General features: G+C 38.3%; 1 protein-coding gene across 3 annotated transcripts in view; it reads left to right on the top strand.

The window, feature by feature from the left end:
• SYNJ2BP (synaptojanin 2 binding protein) overlaps positions 1-21,468 on the top strand; it is a 50,503-nt gene extending 29,035 nt beyond the window's left edge. The window contains exons 3-5 of one of the 3 annotated variants that reach the window (XM_019009899.4): positions 6,706-6,756; positions 12,169-12,264; positions 14,816-21,468. In XM_019009899.4, the coding sequence (XP_018865444.1) occupies positions 6,706-6,756; positions 12,169-12,264; positions 14,816-14,956 (288 nt within the window). In that variant the 3' untranslated portion in view covers positions 14,957-21,468. The remainder of the gene's footprint in view (positions 1-6,705; positions 6,757-12,168; positions 12,265-14,815) is intronic. The other 2 variants (XM_019009900.4, XM_019009902.4) reach the window with 2 other exon arrangements.
• Positions 21,469-22,972: the final 1,504 nt, after the last annotated feature.

The raw sequence follows: 22,972 nt of genomic DNA, 5'->3' as shown, positions 1-22,972 counted from the left end.
AGACATACTACATGGTAATTATTAATCTTACTATTTTCCAGAATATTTCCTCAAGGGCAGTGAAAAGATCCTTTTTTTTTTTTTTTTGAGATAGATTCTTGCTCTGTCACCCAGGCTGGAGTGCAGGGTCGTAATCTTGGCTCACCACAACCTCTGCCTCCCAGGTTCAAGCGATTCTCCTGCCTCAGCCTCCTGAGTAGTTGGTACTACAAGCCCCTGCCACTACGCCCAGCTAATCTTTTATATTTTTAGTATAGACAGGGTTTCACCATGTTGGCTAGGCTGGTCTCGAACTCCTGACCTCATGATTCGTCCACCTTAGCCTCCCAAAGTGCTGGGATTACAGGCGTGAGCCACCGGGCCCGGCCTAAGATCTTTTTTTAACCTTTTGAATCATAGCACAGTGCTTAATAATGTTTAAGAAATGAACCAGTTAAGAAATTCAGGCAAACCTAAAAAGGTTGACTGATAAATATGGGCCCACAGACCTCAGGTCTTAAAATAAATTAGAACAAGCATACAGTCAAAACTATTAAAATGCAAAATATAACTCTGGCCCTATTGTTCATTTCTCTACCTTACCATGGGCCACAGTAATCCTATGATACTATCAGTTTGCTGGGGGATAAGGGAGTATAGTTGGAGATAATTATTCTGTAGAATTTCTTTTTTTATTAATCTTCAGGGCTAGTGAAAAATGGCCAGCTTATTACTTGTATGGAAACAGTGCAGATGATTGGTATAAAGAATGGAAAAATGCTGAGGGGGTGAGATATTATGTAGAATATTCTTGGGAGAGCTGGCTTCAAATGGCTAGACTTAAAAGGAAATTGAAATAGGATAGGGCTTCGGAGCCCTATCCTCTCCAGATGGGCCATAAGCCCATGGTCCGAAGAGGAGAAAACTATTCCCTGTTTTCTTTTAGAACTGAATAGGGCAGGATGGCCACGTTGGGCAAACGTTGAAATAAATGAATGAAGTACAGACAGGAGAAGTCTTGATTGGCAGAATTAAGTATTGGTCTCAGATACATGATTTTGAACCTACCTCTATAATGAGTTAGCTTCATCCCTTAAAAATTTTTTGCTATATAGTTTCATTTGAATTTTCCCTTTCACATTACTTCTCATGCAGTTCAGGTGATTCGTGATTAAAGGTCATATGTGTGAAATCTCTTGCTCTTCTTAGTTGTCAGCTTATTGAACACCTCTCTGCCATGAAGCCCATTTGGTAGCAGAACCTGAAGGCAGAGATACAGAGGAAAAGAGAGAGAGAACATCCACCTTTTCTTCATTTGGCATCTGAGTATTTGAGTGATCAGGCTCAGCAGTATGGTTCTGAATGCCTCTTCAGGAAGACTGTGACTCCACTTAGTCCCCCAAAAAGAAAGAAAATCAGAACAAGTAGCTATTAGAGCCACCTAAATTAGCTCAAGAATGTCTAAGCATGTGTCCTCGCTGATCCATAATATAAATATAGTATCAAGCACTGCAGTATTTCAGTCCTTCTCATTGACTATTTTGCCTCTCTTCAGTCCATTAAGCTTCTCCTAGACCCTGTTTATTAATCAGTGAGATGGAGACAGTGATAATATACCTGTCTTCTCAAAAGGATAGTGAAAAGTTTAGAAGCAGATTATTTCCTTTAGCTCCCAAGGAAAGACATTCAACCAATATGAATCAACTTGGCAGTGGTACTGTAAGGAAATGCTGAGAGTGAGTTGTTAAAATAAAGGTGTAGCATTTAGTTAGAATCTATGCAGCTTAATATTTTGACACATAAATTACATTATCTTCAGAACACTGCAACCTGGGCTCTGTGGATGAAGAATAGTATAGGAGTTAAGAAGAGAAAGAAGAGAGCTGTATTATTTTAAAAGCTTTGGTTAAAGGTAGATTATTGCAAAATGAGAATGGTGAGAAGTATTTGAGCACTAAATGTCAGGTAACATGCTAAGAACTTCAAATTTATTTTGTTTAATATTATAGTAATCCTATGAGGTGGGCGTGATTATTGTGCCCAAGCCATTTGCCCAAGGTCACACAACTAATAAGCAGCAAGGTACTCAAACTGGTTTGTCTGAATTTGTAGCCTTTTTTAAAACCACTATGTTATACTGTTATACTGCCTCCTAAAAGGTAAATGAGGAGCTAGGATTAGTTATCCTAAAGACGAAGTTACATGGTGAATTAATAGTAGATTGCATGTATGGTTTTATATAAAAACTAAAATTAGCCCAGGTACAGTGGCTCATGCCTGTAATCCCAGCACTTTGGGAGGCTGATGAGGGTGGATCACTTGAGGGCAGGAGTTCAAGACCTGCCTGGCCAACATGGCAAAACCCCGTCTCTACTAAAAAAAAAAAATACAAAAAATTAGGTGGGCATGGTGGCACGCACCTTGGTGCACGCGCCTGTAGTCCCCCAGCTACTCAGGGGGCTGAGGCACGAGAATCGCTTGAACCTGGGAGGCAGAGGTTGCAGTGAGCTGAGATCATGCCAGTGCACTCCAGCCTGGGCGACGGAGTGAGACTCTATCTCAAAATAAAATAAAATAAAAAAATAAAATAAGATAAAAACTGAAATTCATCTTTCTATAAAGGGTAGAATCAGAAATAAGGAAATAAACCTCAATGTAAAGCAAATTATTAGATACAAGTTGAGAACCTTATGTGGACCATTTCCTCACAGAGAAAATAAATTATTGAAAGGCCTCTCAAGTTTTAAAAAAGGGCTGGGGCTGCTGATAAATGATGGGAGATAAATGTCAATGAAGAGAAAAGTAGATGTCTAAATTTATAGCAAAAAGGATTTTACTTTACCAAAATATAAGAAATATAAAGATGTAAAAAGATATTAAATATTACAAAGATATGTTACAAGGAATGATATGTTTATGTTCTCGCCATTTAAGGAAAAGGCATGCAAAAGAAGAGAGGGGAAAAGCCAGGGGAAGGAGAGGCGGAGATAGAAGACATATCAGGGGCTGTATCAATCTGTTTTCACACTGCTATAAAGATACTACGTGAGACTGGGTAATTTATAAAGAAAAGAGGTTTAACTGACTCACAGTTCCACTTGGCTGGGGAGGCCCCAGGAAACTTAAAATCATGGTTTTAAGTTTTAAGTTTAAACTTAAAATCATGTTTTTAAGGTGAAGGAGAAGCAAGTACCTTCTTCACAAGGTGGCAGGAGAGAGAGAGTAGGGGGAAGTGCCAGACACTTATCAAACAACCAGATCTAATGAGAACTCACTCACTATCACCAGAACAGCATGAGGGAAGTGGCTCCCATGATCCAGTCACTTCCCACCAGGTCCCTACCGCGACATGTGAGAATTACAAGAGTTTGCTTCAAAATTCTTCTTTCTAGATCCCATTCCTTCAGAAATACTATGAAACAGCCTGTTCCATCACTTACCCGTGACATCCTATTCCCTCTCTGTCCTTAAGTGAACTTCTAGGCCGTAACTATGAAATGTACTTAAGTATTCATTTATTATTGGCTTTGAAGTCTCTGTAAAAATGATGCTAAATTATGTATTAGTCTAAATTCTCATTTAGTTTTTATGTATTTTCCTATTCTCCACACATAGGTTATTTCTCCATGTTATAAAATATGCCCCATTTTCCCCCTAGTAATGTTTGCTAGATAAACTAAAAATTTATCTCTTCCTTAGCACATATCTATTTTAGATAGCTGATTGAAGTAACATTATGTGACATGTAAATTTCCTGGAGTTATTATTAGCTATTAATTTAACCTTTTCATTCTCCCCAAGTAATTCCCACATATTATCTTGCTTTCAAGTTCTAAAATGAAATAACTGCATGGTTTATCATGTAGTTTCATGGTGTGAACCCGGGAGGCAGAGCTTGCAGTGAGCCGAGATTGCGCCACTGCACTCCAGCCTGGCCAACGGAGCAAGACTCCATCTCAAAAAAAAAAAAAAAATAGTTTCCTCTTTCTCATCAAAAGTGAAATTTTATTTTTTATGATCACTGTAGATAATTTAAACTTAAGAAAGAAAAGTTTTCTTAAATAATGACAGTAAATGATTTTTAAGGCCATGTTGCATCTGACAACCATGAAATAAAAATGGCTATTACGAAGGCTGGAAATTCCTCACCCATGGTTCATTTTGTGTGTGTATGCTGGTGAGAATGGTTTATTATTAGAATAAACCATTATGGAACCTGGAATAATTTTATTTTTATTTTTGAAAAGTAAACTAACTTTCTCATTCCTTGTGTGTCTGCCTTAAATGAAGGGAGGTGAAGAATAGTCATTCCTCAGTGAACATGACATTTTTATTAAGCTAAGGGTGACGTAGCTGGTCATACTACAGAGTTGAATGTTCCATTTTAACATGGAACAAACCCCTTATATAACAAAATGGCACAGATTGAGCCATTAGCTAGCTTCATTTCATATTCTGTGTGAGTACAGTTTTTAATTTGGTGAATGAAAGAGTTGGTTAGTCGTCAACATTTATCAACTATTGCACTTAATGGCCTTCAGAGCACTGTGCCAAGTGCTATGGGAAAGTTACAAAGGAAATGAAACACTGGTCTCTGCCCTTACCTTAGAAATCAGTGAGAAAGACCCAGCAGAAACCCCCATCCAATCAGCTGCAGAGATGTGGAAATATACAGCAGCATTCTTTAAATAAAATACCTCCAGGGAAGGATCTTTGCCTTATCATCTCTTTATCTCCAGCATCTAGTCCTGTACCTGGCCCTGAGTAAGCATCTAATAAGTTAGTTCCATGAATTAACCCCTCCATTATAACACACTGACTTTTTTGGATTGGATCTAAATAATCTATTTTTATGGTTTCTTCAAAAATTGATGAAAAAAGAGACCAAAAAATGTGGTTTATTGCAGGATCTTAGTAAAAAATTACAATATCCAGAGTATATTCTCACATCTATTGCTTATTAAATTGAGCCCATTCTTTCTCTATGTCTCTACATTTACAAGTCAGAGATCTTGTTTTAGATTATCCTGAGGCAATTCAAAATTCTTAATCAGAGAAAACTAATTTTAACTCAGCTGATTTCATAAGGCAGGAAATAGGAAACACATTTTAACATGCTAACAACCAGAGTTAAAGTAAAAAAAGGTATGTTTCCTCATCAGTTAACTAGAACAACACCATGCTTATTCTCTGAACCTTCAGAGTCAGCGAAATTTTCTAGCACATTGCAAATCTGCCATATCTTAGGTTCAATAAACCTTCTTATGTCATGAGTTAAGGAAGCTGAAGTAGCAAGTTAATTCTGGGATTACTCAGCTGAGTAGCTCCTGGTACTAAAAGTGAGGTTCAAGGACCAGCAGTCTGGCCATCACCTGGGAGCTTGTTCGAAATGCAGAATCTCAGGGCCCTTCCCAGACCTACAGAATCAAACTCTGCATTATGAGATCCCCTGGTGAGCCTGTGCACAGTAAAGTTTGAGAACCACTGCTGTAGGCAAGTGTTTTTCAGACCTTTTAAATTATAACCTATAACAGGAACGACATACATTTCCTATTCATCAAATAAGTGTGTGTGCGTATTTGAAGCAAAAGTTTAACACAACAATACTTTTCTATATGTGATGCATTTTGGTATTTTGTTTTCTTCTAATTTCACTTTTTTAAAAATAACTGTTTTTTGTTTTGTTTTGTTTTGTTTGAGACAGAGTCTCCCTCTGTCACCTAGACTGGAATGCAGTGGCGCAATCTCAGCTCACTGCAAGCTCTGCCTCCCGGGTTCACGCCATTCTCCTGCCTCAGCCTCCCGAGTAGCTGGGACTGCAGGCGCCTGCCACCACATCCAGCTAATTTTTTGTATTTTTAGTAGGGACAGGGTTTCACCATGTTAGCTAGGATGGTCTCGATCTCCTGACCTCGTGATCCGCCTGCCTTGGCCTCCCAAAGTGCTGGGAGTACAGGCATGAGCCACCGCGCCCGGCCAAACAACTGGTCTTGACCCACTGGATTGATTTCACAATATTTGAAAAATTACTACTCCAGTGAATGGAAAAGTACTAATGAAATCTGTAGATGCAAGGGATATGTAGAAAGGGGTATATTAAATAGGGGAAGTAGTCTGGGAGTGGAGACCAGTTAAAAGACTGTTTCAGGCAGATTAGGTAAGAACTAACTCAGACTTGAGAATCACTTTGAAGGCGTGTTAAAGTGCAGCGAGGATGAGGCCTAAACATTTGCATTTTTAACAGGTTCCCAGGTGATGCTAAGGCTGCTGGTCGTGGGACCACACTTTGAGAACCACTGGTCTATGTTAGTAAGGATGGTAATAAAAAGAGTGGATTCCACAGATATTTAAGGGTGAAATCTACAGAAGTTGGTGGTTAGTCACTGAGCAGCTGGAATCTAAAAATGCTTAGAGGATGTCAGTATTGGAGAGCAAATTCAATTTTGGAGTAGAAATGACATTGTCAAGGGAGAAAGTCGTAATCATGACATGTTTTAGGGGCTGGTTTCCCTTGGGTAAAGGATGAGAAAGGGTTAAGAAAGAATTATCTTTGCATTTCTAAAAGGTCTCTTATTTGGGGTTTTAAAGTAGTCATTAGAATAAAGTCTCTTAAATTAGAATACCTTTAGCCTTAACTAGGAGGGTTGAAAGGCATAATTGGCTTAACTGGCCTATGCCCTTTGTAACATCTTTTGCCTGATGTACCAATGTCTTTTTCCCTGTTAGCAGAAGGAGACTCAGATGGAGGGGCAGGATTACACACTGAATCATTGGCAGGTAAAGCTACTATTAGAATCCAGGCCTTGCAGCTTTATGTAGTACTGAGATTATGTCAGTCAGGCTTTGTGTATTTATGGCTTTTTCAGGGTGCACTCTGCAGCCAAACTTCAGGAAAGCATGTGCTATTTATTATGCTCAAGTGTACAAAGTTCTCTTAGGTATTGTAGAGTTATAATGATCAGCTGAGATACATCTTGAAGTTACAATAGAATGTAAAGTGGTGTCAGGCAGAGTTCAATTTGGAGTTTAAGAGAGTTACACAGTATTCAAAGTATATAGTTGCATAGTATTCAGAGTTAGAGTATTCAAAGAAGTAAATCAGTCATATCTAGTGACGTTATCTAGAAAGGCCTTGTCAATGAAGTGGCACCTAACTAAATTGCTTTTTTAATTTTAATGCTACTTCTGTATATACAAATGAATAGTAATATTAATATATAAATACCTTGTTTTTATTCAACTCTTAACTATTTTTTTTTTTTTCTGAGACAGAGTCTTGCTCTGTTGCCCAGGCTGGAGTGCAGTGGCACAATCTTGGCTCACTGCAACCTCTGCCTCCTGTGTTCAAGTGATTGTTCTGCCTCAGCCTCCTGAGTAGCTGGGACTACAGGTGTGTGCCACCACGCCCGGCTTATTTTTGTATTTTTAGTAGAGACGGGGTTTCACCATATTGGTCAGGCTGGTCTCGAACTCCTGACCTCATGATTTGCCCTCCTTGGCCTCCCAAAGTGTTGGGATTACATGTGTGAGCCATCATGCCCGGCCTCAACTCTTAACACTTTTTAAATGTATAACATTAAATACAAACTAAATGGCAAAACCAATAAAAATTTAATTTACAACATATATGTGATAGGCAGTAATATGTTGCTGAGATAAAATCCTTGCTTGCCATGTAAATTCATATAGGTTAGTGTTTTAAAGTGAAGGCTTTTGGGCCAGCCTGCTTGAGTTTGAATCCTTGGCTCTGCTGCTTTCATTCTGTTTGCTCACAGATAAATTGATAGCCTCTCTGCACTTCAGTTTTATCACTTATAAAATAGGGGTTCCTAACTTACAGAACTATTGTGAAGACTAAATGAGTTAATACATGTAAGATGAACAGACAGCTCCAGACATGGTTATGTTCAATAATTCTCTGCAATTATTACTGACTACTATGGCAAAGATTATTTTAAGCCCAGTATTTCTACCATTTAATATAGTGACCCAATTATCTCATTTGCATTTATATTACAAATGCTCTGATATTGAGCTGTGACATCATTTGGCATTCATTGACATGACTGCATCATTAACTTACTTGTCTGCCTCTAAAGAAAATACTTATTTCTTTATAATGAGAAATACAGCTATCACATGGGCTAGATTACTTAACTGAGCATTCTCATGACAGTCAGCAATCTCACACCTATTCTGTCAGGAGTTAACTAGAAAATTGAGTCATTGAGAATTCATTGTGATAGTTATAGAAATCCTGAAGTTCTTTCCCTACAGTATATCTAACAAGAAAACCAAGGCATAACATGAAATTAAAGTCCCTCAACTAGAAAACTGTATTCATTTCTACACTGTAGGTAGCAGGACTGATCCTTTTTCAAGATCCATCTTGGAAGATAAATAGAATTTTTTAAAAGGGAAGGGCATTTAGGTGGTAGATACAGTTTGAACACAGGTATAAAGGTAAAAAATATGTTTTATGTCCCAGTCAGTGAGTTATGTGACTTAGCTAGAGTATAAGATATAGGAAAGGAAATAGAAATTAACCTGAGAAGATAGGTTAGACTCATTTCCTGGAAGACTTTCCATATCAGCATAAGAAACGAGGTATGTACTCTTTCCTTGCTCCCCAGTTTTGTTTTTGTTTTTTGAGCAGTAAAGTGGTACTAACAGAGTTGTACTTTAGGAAGATTAATCAGGAGACCTAGTATTTGAATCGGTTCCAACCTAGAGAAAAGTAAATCAGAGAGAAGTGATCACAGTAGTTCAACTAAGTATTTTAAACCAAGAGTCTTCTAAATTGATTGAAGTTTCTTTTGCCAAGGTTAAGGACATGCCTGGGAGACAGGTATGCACCTTTCTCCAAAGATGATTTTGAGGGTTTTAATATTTAAAGGGGAAAAGTAGGCTGAAGAGCAAAGAGGGAAGGTATGGTAATCCACATGTTGCCAGAGGAAAGGAGCAGGCAAGGGAATAGTCAATTATGTATTTTCTTTTGCTTAGAAAGCAAAAGAAAGCTTTGGGACTTTACATAAGATAAGGTGAACGTAGAGTAATTACCTGTGGAGATATTTAACCTGTTATCTGTAGCTATCTGCTTGGGAACAAAAGGAAAAGCAGTTTATTGCATGACTCAGCTTGCAGCTTAATTTTTTTTCTTGACATAGTGGATTGGGGTCCCAAGTTTTTATTTTGTTTTTAGTGTCAACAGCCTAAAATAGGCAATAGGAAAGAAAATACTATATGAGAGATGTCATAGTGTTAGACTGTGGAGTTTGGCAATCTATTGTATATGAAAGTTGACAGCAGAGAGAGTTTAAACCTATTATCAAAATTTTAGCCTGGGCTGGGGCACAATGTCTCACACCTATAATCCCAGCACTTTCGGAGGCTGAGGCAGGAGAATCACTTGATCCCAGGAGTTCAAGTCTCCAGTCAGCCATGATCACACCACTGTGACAGCCTGAGGGACAGAGTAAGACTCTGTCTCAAAAAAAAAAAAAAAAGTTTGAAGGAATGATAGTGGCAATAAGAAGCAAGGTATGTATTCTGATTTTTGTGGGAAGTAATAAAGAGGTTTTGGATATGTTGAATTAGGGTCTAGCAGAGTATACAGGTATAGGCATCCAGCAAGAAACTGGCAAATCCAGAAGTACAAGTAAGGATACAAATTTGGGAGTTATCTTACAGATTATGGTTGAAATTGTTAAAGCTCACAGTGGGAGAGAAAGAAAGAAGATAGAGGATTGACACTGAACAACCTTGACTCACCTTAAGGAGAAAGAAAGGGAAGAGGAAATCCGGAAAGGAATAATTTAAGAACAAAGAATGTTAAGTGTTCATATGCCAAGATAGGAGAAAATTCCAAAACGGAGGAGGTGGTCTGAAGACAAAAACGGCTATAGGATTTGGTAATTGGAAGTCATTGGTGACCTTTAGAAAAACATGTTCTTCCCTTCTGCCTCATACATTGTGAGATTACAGGGGAATAGAGAATGAATGCTGAAGAAATAGAGGTAGTGCATGCAAACAGTTCTTAGAACAAATTTTGCAGTCAAAGAAAGAGGAAAGAAGATGGGAAGAGAGTGATAATGCATTCCAAGAAATAGTTGTATTGTTTTCTTTATAGAGGTGTATAATTTTAGTTGAGAGAAGGAGCAGAGAAAGATAATAATTAAGTAATCAAGAGGACACAGTGTCTGTGTGAGTTTTGTAAGGAGGCTAGAAGAAGTATGATCAAGATCATCAGTGGATGGTTTCACCTTGAAAAGGAAATAGATCTAATTCAGAGACTAGGGGAAAGGAGTAGTGAGAAGATATAAAGAAACTTTGAGAGAGAAGGAAAGAAAATATAGAAAGCATTTATCAGAAGTCCTCAGTGTTCTCACAAAAGATAAAGGAATCAGCTAGGGAGAGAGGTAGAAATGGGGTTGGAGATGGTGGTGGAAAAAGGTCTGGAACAGCTATCACTGCGTGTTTATTAAGGAGTTCAGTAAATGAGTAGAAGGGGTTTTAAGGATGAGCTGGAGTCAGCTAGTATGGGTCTATGGTGGAGAATGAGAATATACCTTTCTCCCAGAATATTCAACTCAGTGATGGCAAGAAAAGGATTGCAGAATATGACCCAGGACTGGAAAGATGGCAGAAGATCATGGGGACAAAGGATTCTAATGATTTACCAAGTGCTTTGTTGAAATTACAACAGGAACTCCTAGATGGGCAAGGATGCAAGTAAAGTCTAAAAAGGTTACAAGGAGGAAATTCAGTAGATGAAAGTGTGAAAAGAGTGGAAATTGTTGTCAGGTTTTTAAGAGTTTGAGATATTGGAGCTGAAGCATGTCTAATACTGAAGTCTAAGTTTATGTCAATTGGTGACTGAAGTGGAATGGAGTTGGAAACTATTGGTTTACAAAGATAGACTGTCTATAGGGCAGAAGTGTTGGTAGATTCATTCACCAAGTGTATTGGCAAGAGAGAGAGTAGAGGGAAGATTATGAGTGCCTTGGAGAAGGAAGATTGTGACAAGGAAAATGAGAGAGTTGAATAAGGGAGTAACTTGAGCATTAGCTGAGCAGAGGATAGTTGAGCAGAGGATAGCAGAGGATAGTTGAGCGTTAGCTGAGCAGAGGGTAGTCAAGATGGAAGAATAACAGTGCAGAAGGAACAGTGAAATGCAAGGATACTTTGATCTTTCTTTCATTATTTACAAATCCTAGCCCTAGCTCCAGCACGAATCTCACTGAGCTTCAAGTTTATCTGTGGAAACGAGATAAAAATAATGTCTACCTCATAGGGTTATCATGAGAATTAAAAGAGATAATGCATGTAAAGTACAGAACCTATCAAAATAAATATATCAGATGTTCTTATTGCTGCTACTGTTAACGATGACATTGACATGTATAAAAGATATGTAATCTTGCACTAAGTGGGCTGTGCTGTGCCACTGAATACAGCATAGGATAGATAATGACTTGTGGCCGATGTCACTCCTAACTGCAAAAAGTATTAATACAAGTATTCCTTCACATCTCTCACCTCTAAGTGGTAGGAGTGACCTACAGTGAAATTTTTTTAAGGATTTATATTATCACAGGAATATGGTTTTTACTAAATTTTGATTAAAAGATGACTAATTTACTAATTTGGATATAATGGATAGGAGTATCCGTGGAATCACAGGAAGTTGTTCACTATGAAAAGCCCAATAGAATGGGCTAGTATAGATTTATATGACATCAAAATAAATTGGTGGAGAGTCATAGAGTTATATTTCTACAGTTGCAGCTGGCAATGCCAGGGCTTAGGAATATAAAGGATAGGGTGGTAACCTGGAAGACCATGCTATCTGTAAGGAAGCAGGTTAACACTCATGGAAGAAATACTAATACAGTAACAGATTCCCAAATGTCAAAACGAGACAGGCGTAGAAGCTAAGAGGAAGGAGAGGCCACTTTTTATTTTACCTAGGTTCTCTTCAGATGGCCTGTGGAACTTCAGTTCTAGGAAAACATAGTTTTGAAAATGAAAAACGTTCTAAGTTCTGAGCTCTAAGTAACTTTGCCCATACTCCTAGTCCTTGCAATTTGCTCTGAAGGAGTTTGTTATTTAAAGTTTGGCCATTTGAAAATAAATTGTGGACTTATAATAGCCTTCTTCCTTTCTTACTACTCTTTGGTGTTTTGTCAGGTAAATGGCCAAGACCTAAAGAACCTGCTGCACCAGGATGCTGTAGACCTCTTTCGTAATGCAGGCTATGCTGTGTCTCTGAGAGTGCAGCACAGGGTAGGTATCACTTCGAGCCAGAAACCTGGCACCAGGCTTTTGCACTGTACTTCTGAATAAACCCAATGTGTGTAATCTTCAGTATTGCTTTTTGTTTGTTTTACCCTCACTCCCCTGAAGAGTTTCTCAGGCAAAGGGAGGGGTCCATTGGTACTTTTGCTTATCACTGAAGGACATTCAGGCCAGGCACGGTGGCTCACACCTGTAATCCCAACACTTTGGGAGGCCAAGGTGGGCGGATCACTTCAGGCCAGGAATTCGAGACCAGCCTGGCCAACATAGCAAAACCTCATCTCTACTAAAAATATAAAAAATTCAGGCACGGTGGTGCACACCTATAGTCTCAGCTACTTGGGATGCTAAGGTGGGAGGATTGCTTGAGCCCAGGAGGTGGAGGTTGCAGTGAGCCAAGATCATACCACTATACTCCAGACTGGGCAAGAGAGTGAGACCCTGTCTCAAAAAAAAAGAAAAAAGAAAAAGAAAAGAGAAATTCACAACAGTATGGCTTATAACCAAGGTCCTTGCTTCAAGGTAATATGCCTTAAAGATGAAGCTTGACAACCAAATTAAAACAGATGATTAAAGAAGAGCCAGGTGTGGTGACTCACATCTGTACTCTCAGCATTTTGGGAGGCCAAGGTGGTATGATTGCTTGAGCCCGGGCGTTCAAGACCAGCCTGGGCAACATAGAGAGACCTCATCTCTTAAAAAAATAATAATAATAAAAATAAATAAAAAATTTTAAGAGTGACATGGACCAATGGAAAATAAATTAATTAGTTAATTAATTAAAAAGATGGTAAAAAAACGTAGTCAATTTTACTTTTTGGTAGGGAAGGAACCATATGTCTACCCTTGAAAAATTATTTATAAAACCATTGGATAAAACACTACAAAGATGGTGGGTTTTCTGGTACCCACTATATGCTTTTCCCTGTCACCGCCATGAACCCTTCATTTATCAACTTGGTGACCCTCTTAACCAAATCTTTAGTGTTCATAGGAGAACTCCAGGAAAAAGGAAATGGAATTCAGAATTCAGTCACGGCAGCACCTATCCCTGCATCTGTTTCTTATTTCCTAGTGTTTTATAATTTGGATGATGATGTAAAGGGAAGCCTGGGTAGATATAATTCCTCCTATAGCATTGAGAATTTCTGAGCGTATTCACAAAACAGGTTCCATGTACCTTTAAATTAAATCAATTTGCTACTTCTTAAATAGGTGCACTCTTTTCCTCACTCAGTGGCTAAGGATTTAGAAGCTTAAGAACATTTAGAAGAGTTCCTAAAAAAGTAGAGAAGGCAGAACGTGAAAGATACCTGAGAAAACAACCAGTTGCAAGCAGAATCTGGGTGTAATGGATTAGAAAACAGGTTAATAAGAGATAATATTGGTCATCAGTTGCTTCTGCCTTGGCTTTTCTCTTTCTAAAGCATGGGAGCATTTGTGCAGTAGATAAAAACAAGTAAATATAGGGACACACTTCAATATGATTACAGTTCTTTTGGAAGGTATGTGAGAAGTTATTTCCAGTGTTCACTTTTAAGGAAACATCCATAAATAATTCCTAATAAAAAAGACCCTTATGTTCAGGGAATTGGCCTAGCCCTAAAAACCATGCCTTCGTATTGAGCATGTCCTTTCAGGACAGCTCATCAGCAAATGAATGAAAAACATAGAGGTGGAATAGAGGGTATAATGGTATTTCATGCAGTCTTGCCTTTCAGATTGAAGTGTCAGTTTTATGAGTTGTAATGAGGAAGTTTAACTGAAATACGATGGTGCCATAATTATTGCAAGTTAGCCACTAAAAGTTGATATTAAGAAGAGCTACCCTGAAAACCATCACTAAAATGAAGACCATCCAGCCTCAAAAGGAAACACTTAGCCAATAGAAAATTATAACCACTAGGATATAATTTCTTTTTGCTTTTTTACATCTGTTCCATATAGATTCACCTTCATCTCTCTCCAGTATTAGAAATGAGCAGATGAAGGGCAAAACCCCATCTTTGGAGGGAGTTGGGTGCCTTCTGGGATTTGGAAAGCATTTTTCAAGTAATGGCATTGGATGTATGTTGGTATTGCACCTATGTTGACATTGCCCACATCTGCTCTTACTACATTTTGATGACTGATTATCTAAGTAAACATTTCCAGAAAGATCCCCCCTTCTTCCTCACCAAGTAATATCCAAGTTCCCTATAAGATCATAGGTTTTATCTCATGTCTTCATTTTCCTGATACGATACACAAATAGCAAGGTAGAGGCAGTACAGAAACAGAAATTACCTGACTTGCCCTCAGGGTCCCTTTAGGTCAGCAAGGTTAAATGCCTCCCCATCAGACCTATTTTCTTTCCAAAGATCCTGTGACACTGATGCATCAGCTCAGGACAAAGAGAGGACTCCTTCTGCTAGGTATTGCTGGGGGTTACAGTTTTGGGTGGTCTAGAGTCTACAAACCCAGGTGATGTATCAACCTGGGCGTTTCAGTTGCAAACACACATTAGTCACTAGAGTTAACATTTTTCTTTCCCTTCCAGTTACAGGTGCAGAATGGACCTATAGGACATCGAGGTGAAGGGGACCCAAGTGGTATTCCCATATTTATGGTGCTGGTGCCAGTGTTTGCCCTCACCATGGTAGCAGCCTGGGCTTTCATGAGATACCGGCAACAACTTTGAAAAACTTGCTCTCTTTCAATACTCCCAGTGAAGATACATTTCACTCACCCTCCACCCCTGCTATTCTGCCATGTTTTTCCGTCTCTCTGCGTAGCCAGATTTGAAGTGACTGATACCCACCCCAAACCTTGCTGTTCACAGTCTCCAATTCTTCGTATTCTAATGGGAAAGTAAAGGTATTGTTTGAAGGAAAACTGAAGAAAAGACTTGGCTTAGAACAAATGAGGAGTTCTATATTTTACTAGGACTTTTGATAGAAATTCAGCTACAACCCAAAGAGAGAAAGATTGAGTCTTCCTGTCACCATAGGCAATACCTTTTTTCTTAGCTGGCATGCCATAAAGGCCAGCTATGTGATATTGAGGAAGAAAGGATTTTTCTTTTTAATGATCTTCCTTGGGAAATTATCGTGGCCTTTATTTAATTTCTAACTACATACCTGGGTGCCTATATCGACAGAGTGAGAAGAGCATTTTTACTTTTTAAAAAAAGCAAATACATATATACACATACGTATGCAAATATTATAGTATAATAGTGATCCCTATGGAGAATTAAAGGTGAGAAAGTTACTTTGTGGTGTCTAGGTTTCTGATAAAAGGGATGATCTTAACTGAAGAATTTAAAGAGATACTTAAACAGAGCAAATGTAGTAGGAACAAGGGAGTGAGCCTTATAAGAGGACGTTCAGTCTCATTTATTAAAATAATAACTGAGAATGGGAGAGGTGGCTCATGCCTGTAAATCCCAGCACTTTGGTAGCCTGAAGTGGGAGATTGCTTGAGTCCAGGAGACCAGCCTGGGCAACATAGCAAAACCTCATCTCTATTTAAAAAAAAAAATAGAAAAAAATGTAATAACTGAAGCAACTAATTACAAATCTTAGAAGAACAATATTTATTCTTATAACAGCCAACTATGGTGAGTTATTATAAGGTAAATTGCCATAATCCAGCGCTGCTCACATCTAAAAAACTTTGAGGTGTAAAGGTAAATCGTACCAATCTCTGGGCTGCCCTAGTGACTTTTTTGATACCTCAGAGTCCTATTGAAGAACCAGGTGGAATGATTGTGGTAAGGGCTATAGTGCTGGAGCCAAACACCCCAGCAAGAAAACTCTAAAAGGACAAAAGATAAGGTAGTGCCTCCAAGGTGGCACCTGAACCCTCTCAGGCTACTTTTTGGTTTCTACTAACAAACAAACCTGAGGGAAGGAACTGCCTCCCTGGCAGGATGGGCATCAAATCAACTCTGGCTTCAGATTTAGTTAAAATGAGGCCGGGTGCAGCGGCTCACACCTGTCATCTCAGCACTTTGGGAGGCCGAGGCAGGCAGATCACAAGGTCAGGAGTTCAAGACCAGCCTGACCAACATGGTGAAACCCCATGTCTACTGAAAATACAAAAATTACCTGGACATGGTGGCGCATTCCTGTAATTCCAGCTACTCAGGAGGCTGAGGCAGGAGAACTGTTTGAACCAGGACCTGGGAGACGGAGGTTGCAGTGAGCCAAGATCACGCCACTGCACTCCAGCCTGGGCTACAGAGCAAGACTCCATCTCAAAAAAAAAAAAAAAAAAAAAAAAGGCATGGATTGCTAGTATTTTTGAAAGGCTTTATACACTACATACGGCTTTTAATTAATAAGCCTTTTTGCAGCAAGAGGGAGGAAAAGAGTTTTGTTTGCTTTAGGAGGTAGGGAAATGTGGTAGGTGTTTCATGCAGCCTAGGAGGAGGATATGAATGAATGGATACTGTGGAATGCCAGTGATCTGGATAAGGTGGGAACCATCCTGTTCATGTTCTTTTAAGGCTGGTTTTAAGCACTATGGGTAGCTGAATTTTCTGGCTTTAAGAAAATCATTTCCATTAGCCAAATATATTGGCCATACTATAGGCCTTTTATAATTTTGTTAGCAAGATTATCAGGACTCAGGCAATCAACTGTATTTCATTTCTAGCTTGGACAGTCTGGTAATTAAATGTTGATTGGACATCAGCTTTGTCAAGACACTTTTACAAAGAAGTACAGTGCACATCCTCCATCCCATAGGGCTTTTGGGTTCCAACTGTGAAGACAACACTCTTATTGGCCACATAGGTAGGACAGTGTAAGTAGGGGTCATGTTTATATTACAGGCAGCAAAAGAGAAAAGTTACTGAGAACTGGGGCATTTGAGAAAGTTACGTGGAGGAAAGGGACAAGTTAAAGACCCTTAAGGACCTCACAGCCTAGTTAAGAGAATTCATAAACAGGTGAGAAGTTAAAAGTATATCAGCAGGCTAAGTATTGAAAACAATATTAAAGGGGTACCATGCAAAACACGATGCAGCAACAAAGAAGATATGCAGGTAATCATCACATTTTCTTTTAGAAATTCAGGGAAAAAAAGATGTCACATAATGGCATCAGGCTCGATTGGAAAGGGAAGGCTTTTGAAAATAAGAGGTCCAGTAAGACCTTGCCTCTGGGTCACTACTGGTATAGGGAGAAACTTGCTTTAAACAGTCCTGACATAAAGTGCCTTTTGACATCAACTATTCAATACCTTTGAGACTTACTTAGACAACTGGACTCATTGTAGGTTCCACAGAAAAACACGGACAACATTCTAGTTGTCACTCCAACCAGCCACACTAGGAGGGCACAGCCTCTGGTACCCTTTCTGTTCCTGAAGGCGTGTACAGCGGCTTCTACAGCAAGCTTGCTTACCTCCCAGGATTCACCTCATGGTTTGGACACTGATTCCTGAGAGAGCCTTGAGACACACAAAGTGAAAAAAATGTCAAGCAGGAATGAAAGCTCTAGTTTTTTGCTTGTTGGTATATGTAAATTTGTTTAAAAAGTATCCATCCTGTTGTTGGTAGAAGTTTTGCTTTGGTTGATAACAGAGATTCTGATGTACTCATAACTTAGGTTTTCTCAGAAATTAAATAGCATTGAAGATCAATGTAATACAGTTTTAAGCAGGTACACTAATTATATTATTGATTCTATAGAAAACTAAAATTATAGATCAGGTATCAGAATCCATTATAGGTTGTAAAAAAATTCATGTTCTTCATAGATTGAGTCTAATATTTCTTCTATAGATTGCATCTAATGTTCCTACTACCTAAATTATTACGTTCAAAGTTTTGAAAATTGAACGAAGGTATTTTTAAGTACTTAAAACATTTCTCTATCATTCTGTATTACGTGTATAATTATAAGATATTGTTTGCTTCAACTAGCTGTACTTTGTTTTCCTGTGAAGTTTCAACTTATGTGTTATCGATTTAACTTAATTGTTCCATCTAGCCATGTATAATGGAAAAAGGAAGTTAATATTTGTTATTGTGTTCTATGCCAGGGACTGTACCAAACTCTGATTGGTACATTATTTCATGTCTCACAACTCTGGGATCTAAGTATTGTCACAAAGAGACTAAAAATGAGAGAAAAAATTACTTGACTAGGATTACATAGGTGGTAATAATAGAATCAGGATTTAAACTGAGGACTTCAGATGCCAGCATCAATGATATTCTCTCACTGGAAGTGGTTCTCAAAGCAAGGTCCTGACAAAAGGATCAGCATTACTGGGGAACTTGTTAGAAAAGCAAGTTCATAGGCTGGGCATGGTGGCTCATGCCTGTAATCCCAGCACTCTAGGAGGCCTAGGCAGGCGGGTCACTTGAGCTCAGGAGTTTGAGACCAGCCTGCACAACGTGATGAAACCCTGTCTTTACTAAAAGTCAAACAAATTAGTGGTGCATGCCTGTAGGCCCAGCTACACGGGAGGATTGCTTGAGCCCAGGAGATTGAGGTGCAGTGAGCCGTGATTGCTCCACTTCATTCTAGCCTGAGCAACGGAGTGAGACCTTGTCTCAAAAACAAAAAAACACACAAACAAAAAAAAACAAAAAGCAAGTTCCCAGAAGAGAAAAAAGAAGTTCCAGACCTAGGGAATCAAAAACTCTGAGCGTGGCATCTCACAGTCTGTGTTTTTGTAATCCTTCCAGGTGACTGATTCATGCTAAAGTTTGAGACTCATTGCTCTATGCCAATCATCATTCCCTTTGCTCAGGTTAGAATCATCTGGAGAGCTTATAAACGTCCCCATGCCCAGGCTGCACACAGATCAATTAAAAGGAACCTCTGAGGGTGGGACTCAAGCAGCAGTAAAATAAAGTTCATTGAGTGATTCTGGTGTGCAGCCGCAGTTGAAAATGTTATATAGCATTTAAACAAGACACTGTTTAATTAAACTAAACACTATTTAAATTATTAAATTACATACATTGCTTCAGGCAAAACAACAACAACAACAACAAAAACTTGGGCCTTTAGAGCCCAGCTTTCTGAGCTTCTGCACGAAGTAAGTGGAACATTCATTTCTTCCTGATTTGCTAAGGATTGATCAACCTCCAGCAAAATGTATGATTAGTGAGTGTTTCAGTTGGTGCATCGATTAAATGAGAACCAATCATAGAACACTGAAGCTAAAAAGGACCAGAGAGCTTCTAGGATGAATCTGTCTTAGAGATGAGAAAAATAAAGGCTCAGAGAGGGAAGCTAACTTAACTCTGATCAGACTTAGTTTGTTGCAGAAGTGACCTTTCTGTCTCATATTTATGTCTTGAATATATTCACTACATGAATACACAGACTACCCATTTTATCTTAGTCTACTTCTTTCTTCTCTCTTTGGGCCTGAATAAAGACCAGAACTGATAGACAGCTAAAGGATATTGCAAGCATCATTATTGGAATTGGGAGATTCCACAGAACAATCTGAGAATGATCTCATATCAAATCCAATCAGATGAGTTATTCTGAGACTAATTCCAATAGTTCTAAACTAGAGACTTTTTTTTTATGGTGGACATTGTTTTTATTGTGTAAATAAGCAATTTTTAAAGTATATTTAAAGAAATGAAACATAAGGAAGTATATAGGCTGTCAGGTATGTGGGGAAGTGAAGTTCATGTAGTTTTCATGTGGAGCCCATACAGATTTTGTTATAGTCAATTTTAGTGAAATTTATCCTTGGTCAGATGAAGGTTTTTTTCCTTCATTCAGCAAATAACTAATGAGTGCCTACTATGTGCTAGGTGCCGAAGATAGAGAGATAAATAACACTTAGTCACTCTAAGCTGAAATTGCTCAGCATATGAAAGTGGAGGAATATTTGTAGGTGATTTTGATGTTAAAGTATTTTTTTAACATCACCTGGTAGTAGAAGATTGAGTTATGAAGCTGTCTACCTCTCACCTATAATAGTTTTAGAGTTGGTTGCTATTTTGGTGTAAGTCTCTTTTGCTGTTCCTCTTTTAACTGCAAATCTTTTTGAGACCAGCACTCACATCCAAAAGGGCAATTGTGATAAAAAAGAAGACAGTATTTTAAGGATTCTGAACAGAAACAGATCTTTTCTTTTTTTTTTTTTTTTTTTTTTTTTTTGAGACGGAGTCTTGCTCTGTTGCCTAGGCTGGAGTGCAGTGGCACGATCTCAGCTCGCTGCAATCTCTGCCGCCCAGGTTCAAGCGATTCTCCTGCCTCAGCCTCCCCAGTAGTTGGGATTACAGGTGTGTGCCACAACGCCTGGCTAATTTTTGTATTTTTAGTAGACATGGGGTTTCAGCATCTTGGCCAGGCTGGTCTTGAATTCCTGACCTCGTGATCCACCCATCTCGGCCTCCCAAAGTGCAGAACCAGATTCTTAACTGCCACAGACTCTTGTATTATGCAATTTATATACAGAACACAAAACACTTGATTTGCTTAACTGATGTACTTGATGATACTATAAAACCTATATTATGAGAAAGCATTGCTCCTTCAAAGGAATCAAGTGATAGCAAACACTCGGTCCTGTTTCCAGGTTTTCCTCACTGTTCATTTTGCCTTTGTTCTTGCAGGGGGAGAATGAAAGGGGCGAGAGCTAAAGTGTGTTGTCAATGCAAGTCAATCATTAACCAACAATAATTTACAAAAGAACTTTATATTTGCTGTAATCATTAAATTTAGTTACTAATCCCAGGAAAAGGGTTAGTCCTTCTTCCTAGTTTGTAGATTTGCAAATGGAGATGAATAATTGAATCCTATTTTAATCTTTTATCTGCAGTAATCTGGGCTTCTTATTACCGGATATATTTGCATTTTACCTCCAGGCCATGTTAGTTCTTAGAAGATTATTTTCCTCATGAACCCTATTTTGTTTTGCTTCCTTTCTGCTTCAATTCTGATGTCACATTGCATACCTGGATGTAAACAGCAGTCAGTTTCTCAGATCAAATAGAGCCCTGTAGCAACTTGGAAGACACAGAAGACACACGGACATAAAACTGTATTTATTATCCAGGGAATGTCACTACAGATTAATTATGTTAATGAGGCCATCAAAATCTATGGTAATCTTTCAGGCTTTGTTGTTTGATACCAGATACAGCAAATGAGATAATAATGTGTCTAATTGTGCCTAGCCAGTATTGGTATTTAATAAAACTTTGTCATTGAATCTTTACAATCTTTTTTCACCTTATTTTGAAGACCGTTGATTAAATATCTCATTTTTTTTCCTTCCAGATGAGGGTTTTTTCCTTCATTCAGCAAATATCTGATAAGTGCTTACTATGTACTAGATATTCTTAGGGTAACACCTCTGACAGAATTGTGGAAAGAGGAAGATATCTAAATGATCAGTTTGAGGCTTTGACATAGGAGATAAGGAACAGGACATTGATATCCTGTTAACAATTATGGAGCTCTTATCAATATTCCAGCTTTTGTTCTAAGGCCTTTGCATGTATAATATTTATTTAAGCCTCAAAACAACTCTTAAGATAACTGCTGTTGTTATCTTCATTTTATAGATAAAAGGCATAGAGAGGTTAAGTAACTTGCCCAAGTTACACAGCTACTAAGTGCCAAAGCTGTGATTTAAACCCAGGCAATCTGGCTTCAAAACCTGCATTCATAACTATAACACCTTAGTGTCTCTGCTTCCCATGGTACCAGCCACTGCATTAGGCTGCCCTTTTGTATAACTTAATGCCAAATTCTCGTATCTGTGCAAGGCAGTGTCAATATTCCATTTTTATAGGGGAGGTAACTTTATGCTTAAAGAAGTTAATAACTTGCTCAAGATACATAACTAGTCAGTTCCAGACCTGGGAATTTACTTCAAGCCAATGAGGAGTCCACCGCCCTTCCACTATTCTAGAAAATTAAGGTTTACTATACTCAATTTGATTCAACCATGCTATCACATCCTTCCATTATGGATAACAGGAAATTGACTGCACTAGGTTAAATGTTCTATAATAGCAGTAGCAGTATCATTGTGTATTTATTCGCAATGTTTGCAAGCAATTGCCAACATTTACTATCTTGTATCCCCTTCATCCCCCAAAGCCTTATAAGATACATAGAAGGCAGAAGTGGGTTTGTGCCACAGCATGAAAAAGGACTTGTCAGAACTGAATATTGTTGACCTTTATTCTAAGTTAGTTTGCATACAGCTGACTTTGATATGAAGAGAAAAGGCAGTTTACATTGGTCATCATTGCTCCGTCACCCATGTTAAGCAGTTCAGGCCTGAAGTCAAATTGGTAGTCTACAGTATGTATAGAATGGCCATGTTCTTTCTTGATAGGCAAAGGTGTGTCAGTTACCAATTATGTAACAAACCACTGCAAAACTTAAGTGGCTTAAAGCATATTAATAATTTTTAAAAAGATTCTGTCAATTGACTATTTGTTCTGCTGATATCACCTGGGATGGTTTTACTAATCCTTGTATTTTTGCTTGTTTCCTATTTTTTTTAATTTAGCTTTTATTTTGGTTAATTCCCTCGTTATGCTTTCCTTTGTGTTTTTGGTTTTGGGCTTTTTTTTGTTGTACTTTTCCTTTTCATAAGTTGGATATTTGTTTTCAGTCATGTGCAATCATAGGACTTCATATGAAGTTTTTTCCTTTTTATTAACTGCCATATAACGTAAGTTCTATTTTGATATCCTCCTCAGTTTGGG

Source organism: Gorilla gorilla, chromosome 15 (assembly GCF_029281585.2).
Source record: "Gorilla gorilla gorilla isolate KB3781 chromosome 15, NHGRI_mGorGor1-v2.1_pri, whole genome shotgun sequence".
Classification (NCBI taxonomy): Eukaryota; Metazoa; Chordata; class Mammalia; order Primates; family Hominidae; genus Gorilla; species Gorilla gorilla.
The sequence above is the reverse complement of the archived record's forward strand: the minus strand, read 5'-3'. Positions and strand labels throughout refer to the sequence as shown.